Raw genomic sequence first — 4,839 nt, forward strand, 5'->3', positions numbered from 1 at the left:
ATGGATGAAATAACGGAGAGGAGCAAACTCCTGCTCAATGTCCTTACGCCCAGGGGTTCGAGCCGGACACGAGTTGGGTACGCTGCCCAACGCCTCAGCACCGTTGCCGGTCAGATGACCGAGCATCTTCTTTTATACACTTGTCTGCTTCTCTACTCCTTGACTCTACTCCCGATCGCATCGGCTCAGCTCAACTTCACGCCGGGACCAAGGCCCATTCCTCTCAATCACAATTGTCTGGGCGAGTTGATGTCGTCCGTTACCGATACTACGCCAGACTATTTCGCCAACAGGGGCATCAATCGCGTCCGCCAGCTCCCATTCGAGTTTGGCGGCGATGCAAGCTTTGCCACCTTTGTGTCTGCCATTCCGGCCGACAAGAAAGTTTTGGTCGACCTGACCGAAGACAACAGGCAGGAGTGTAACCACGTCGAGTCGATTACTGGATACTCGCCATTTTCGACTTGGGGGCGGCGCTCGAGGCTTCGCTACTCTGCTAAACTTTGCAAGGTTCGAACCCGGGCCATGCCTCTTCGCGAATTCTTAATCGACAAGGACTTGCAGGGTGTTGAGTTTCATGCTTCCGGCGGCCCTTGATCGTCTGTTCACCTAGACGTCTCTGCTCATTGTTAGCACGTAATTCTGGCGTGCTGTGTAAGGGAATAGAAAGCTCAGGTCGCGATACCAATACTTTGGATCCGTACAATGGAATCACTGTTCACGCTGAACAGGCCTAGCGGGTTAGGTCCAGCCTTTCGGTACAATAGGTGGTGCACGTACATATTACAGTTTCGAGAGCAGGGGATAAACAGTGGGGTTATGGCTAAAAATACAGCAGGGTTGTTGGTGTCGTCAGAAGATTTTGCACAAATATACAGGAGCAACTGTGTGCTTGCATTACTTTTTGTTGACTCCAGAAACAATCAATATGCAGATCAACAAGTTCCCATCATGTACTCTATAGTGCGTAACATGGCCGTGATGGCTCAAAATATTTCACATACGATGAAGCAATTCCTTGCACTTCTTGACCTATATTTGTGAGCAGTGTCGCTAACAATCAGGTTCAAACTTGGCAAGTCTCAATCAAGCTTGGCCGCATGTCAAGTCAAGTTGTCAAGTCAAGCTTGATGCCGCCATTCAATCAGTCAAGTTCGAGTGTCAAGCTGTCAAGTACTTGACGCTCGTCGAATCTATAAAAACTGTGCAAACTGTAAGTCAAGAGGACGAGCGATTAGACGAGGTGCGTCAGGACGAAATGATCCGAACCCACCCATCCATTTACTCATCCATTTCTCATCCATTTACTCATCCATTTACTCATCCATTTACTCATCCATTTACTCATCCATTGACTCATCCATCCACTTACCCAGACTGCCCCCAAAAATGCGCAAGGACGCGTCGAATCAACGCGTTATTATGTCTCTAGATGCGCTTTGAGGTACAGGCAGTCATAAAGCAGTCGAAGATCCTCCTTTTACAGGGAAGTTCATGTGAATTACCCGATTAGCAATAGTACATCAAGTGCTTGACGAGTCGTCAATCGAGCCGCCTTCATAGTCAAGTCAAGCTTCAATCAAGCAAGCTCGAGGGCTGAAATTGGGCTTAACTGATTGTTAGCCACACTGTCTGTGAGGCTCTGAGAATAACGCCTATGAACACGAATATTTAGTTTAATCGGTCAAGGTGAGTTGCGTTACTCGTACGAAAATAGCCCCGAAACTAGGCTTGCATAAGTCACATTTGCAGATGCGCAACCGCTCTTAATATTTTAGCGGCCGCCAGACAGCTACAGGTTCCGATAGCAGACTCTGCTAATTTGTACTGAGATTTGAGTTCAATCTAGATTCCAACCCCGTTCCTAGCAGGTGGCAAGGTAGACGCGCTAGTTAGATGCCGTTCATTCAGACAAGTTGAGATCGGCTAGAAATTTCCGGCATAGTTCTGTAACCTCGACGAGTCCTAGTGCGAGCAGTTTGTCCAATAAACAAGTAACTTGATTTGGTTGGTTGTGATTACTCGATACTTGTCAACCAAGCAAAGTAAAGACTTCCTGTCAACCAAGCAAACAACCTGCTTCTATTCCTTGGCTTTACTTGGCTTACTTGACATGCTTGCTAAATGGGCATAACGCAGTGGTTCGAATTGTCTGCGCGTTGTGATTGGCTGTGAGATCCCAGTGCACCTACCTCTCAATTTTCTTGCCTAGTTCCTAAACACTTAGATTACTTTACTCCATGCTAAGAATTGCGGCTGGCTTAGAGCCACGCTGGCTTAGAGCTCATGTCAACAGCCTTGATGTGGAAGTGGAAGATCCGTTAGAGTGGTGGATTGCTCACGCGGCTGACTATCCAATCCTCTCCAAAATGGCATTTGATTTGTTCAGCTGCCCAGCAATGAGCGCCGAGTGTGAGAAGGTATTCTCACAGACAAAGAAGTTCATCACTGATGAACGGAATCGTTTTCATCTGGACACTGTTGCAGCGATTGCATGCCAAAAACATCTGCTTCGGACTTGTGTTTTGCCATAGAAATGCCTATTTTGGAATAGCCGTCAAGCAATATCAACCAACTAAGGACTTTTTTGTGACCAACCAAGTAAAGCAAAGGCCTCAGCCAACCAAGTCGAGTAAGGAGGCCATATCTTGGTTGACTTGGTTGTTGGACACACTGCGGACCGACCACTAGAGGAGGAAGACATTGATGTGCTTGGCCGGCGCGATATCGACGTGAACTATGACTGGACCCCCCATGTGGGACAATACACCGACTACGGAATTCTCACGGGTGAGTACTGGAAGCAACGCAAGGCGGAGAGCACCGTCAACCTCACCATAGAGTGGAAGCTCGTGATTCCCTGAATCGGGAGCAGCGCCTAGTGTATGATACGGTAATGGGCCACTTTGTGACCCAGGACTGCTCCCAGTTGCTTCTCCACGTCGATAGAGGAGGCGGCACAGGCAAGTCTTACCTCATCAATCTGCTCTCGGCACATCTCCACCGCCGCGAGTGCAAGGGGGACGCCTGTCTGGCGTGCTGCGCCAACGGGTGTTGCCGAAATCAGATATCAGGCACTACCTCGCATTCTCTATTGCGCCTCCCGATCAACAAGGACTTCAAGCCCCTGTCGGCGATCGACAAGGCCCAACTCCAGAAGAAGCTGGAGGATAACCGGTATTTAATCATCGATGAAAAGAGCCTGCTGGGTCTGCGGCAACTATCATGGCTTGACATCACCCGTCGGCGGATCGCTAGAGGGGTTTGTGGTCCCAGAAGGAATGATCTGTTGGGCCATATGCGTGCTGATATATCTCTTTTTCAGGGTTATGGGGTTTCGCTTTGGTATAATTTCCCGCCTGAGCCCTTTTGTCACTGAGGCTCCTGTTCCCCGGCTGGTTGCTAAGAGCGGATCTTTCTTCGAGTTGCTAGTGGCCTGCTCTTCGTGCTGGTGGCTCTGTCGTGTGTCTTCCCGCTCGTCTGCAATATCATTGTCATCTTCGTCCTCGTCCTCGTCCTCGTTGTCGTCATTTTCGTCCTCTCCCTCCTCTTCGGTTCCTTCGCCTTCGTCAACGTCTTCGGTTGCATTTTCTCCTTCGTTTGCTGGTTCTTGGTCGTTTGGGCAATGATTTCTTCGCCAATGGTCTTTTCAAAGTCTAGAATAGAGTCATCATACGATCGCAGCTCGCTTGGGAAGTCTTGATCAGATACGTGTGCCATGCTACGTGCTTTTCTGCTGTATCTAGGTCCACACTTGGTCCCCATACACCTTGCGATTCAATGATCCTTTTCTGGGTCTCTTCGTTGCGCGCTGAAAGCGCCCAGCCTGTGTTAGTGGGTTTGATGTCATGGATGTCTCGGGTGTCGAGTGCGAGTTTTTCTTTGAGCGCCAGTCGAATCTGGAAGCTGATTTTCTCAAAGAAGCTGATCCCTCCTTGAGGCGGAGGAGAATTCGTCGGTCTGCGTAGTTGCGGGCAGCGACGGGCTGTCTGCGTGTAGGGGCGATGCGTATGTCCCCTGGTATTTGCTGTGCGGCTGCTTTGGTGACGTCGGCAAAGCTCACTGTCTTTCGACGGGATGCTTGGTCGTTGGTTGGCGGTCCGGCAGCTGGTTTTCGGGTGGTTTGTAAATTTGGCTGTGACAGCTCGCCGCTAGATCCTACAATTTCGCCTGAGTGGAGGAATTGGTTCCAGTGGCGGAGCAGGGACTTGGTGAAGTCGTTTCCGACGGTGTGGGCGTAGCCATGGTCGAAGTTTCTTGCGCAAGCGGCGATGGACTCCGCAAAGGTGCGTAGCACGTCGGCTCTGGTTGTCATACGTTCCTTCTCCTTCTCGATGATTTTTTGTGTCTCGGATTCTAGGTCGATGGCGTCAAATGCGTCGACAGTTTCGTCTTCTTCATTGGCGAGGATCCCGTAGTAATTGGCGTTTGAGTTAATGTCTTTTTCTATGTGTCGGCGTTGTCCGCGGCCGTTTCTGGCGGCGCTTGTCGATCGTCGTACTGGGCTACTGCTAGGCAGAAAGGGACAGGTTGTTACTGGAGTGGTGCCTCTCATGAGCTCATTCTGTGCATCATGATGGAAGCCGTCCGGAAATTGTCGGCGGCCCCTCGCGCCGGTCGCGGGCGTGAACGATTAGTCAATCGCCATTGCCTACGGCTGCGCAAGAGCGCTGAACGGTTCGCTGGGTGCTGCTTTCTACTGGGCGTACGTCTGCGTGGTCGAAAATTTTATCTACAAAGGTGGGTACCAGTGTAGATGTAAGAGGAAGGTGATCATGGGCTTGACTTTGATTTGATTTTGATTTGATTATTTGCGTCCGTTTGCGCCCTAGAGTAGGC

At 50.1% G+C, this 4,839-nt stretch overlaps 2 protein-coding genes across 2 annotated transcripts; one reads left to right on the top strand and one right to left on the bottom strand.

Annotated features, from left to right (window-relative positions):
* Positions 1–597, top strand: BBA_10229 (uncharacterized protein; the record flags this gene model as incomplete). Its single annotated transcript, XM_008605326.1, has 1 exon — positions 1–597. The coding sequence occupies one exon, from the start codon at positions 1–3 to the stop codon at positions 595–597; it is 597 nt and encodes a 198-aa protein (XP_008603548.1).
* A 2,626-nt stretch (positions 598–3,223) lies between these two features.
* On the bottom strand, positions 3,224–4,555 carry BBA_10230 (uncharacterized protein; the record flags this gene model as incomplete). Its single annotated transcript, XM_008605327.1, has 2 exons — positions 3,224–3,632; positions 3,768–4,555. The coding sequence occupies 2 exons, from the start codon at positions 4,553–4,555 to the stop codon at positions 3,224–3,226; spliced, it is 1,197 nt and encodes a 398-aa protein (XP_008603549.1).
* Positions 4,556–4,839: the final 284 nt, after the last annotated feature.

The sequence above is a fragment of the Beauveria bassiana genome (genome assembly GCF_000280675.1).
Source record: "Beauveria bassiana ARSEF 2860 unplaced genomic scaffold BBA_S00103, whole genome shotgun sequence".
Lineage (NCBI taxonomy): Eukaryota > Fungi > Ascomycota > Sordariomycetes > Hypocreales > Cordycipitaceae > Beauveria > Beauveria bassiana.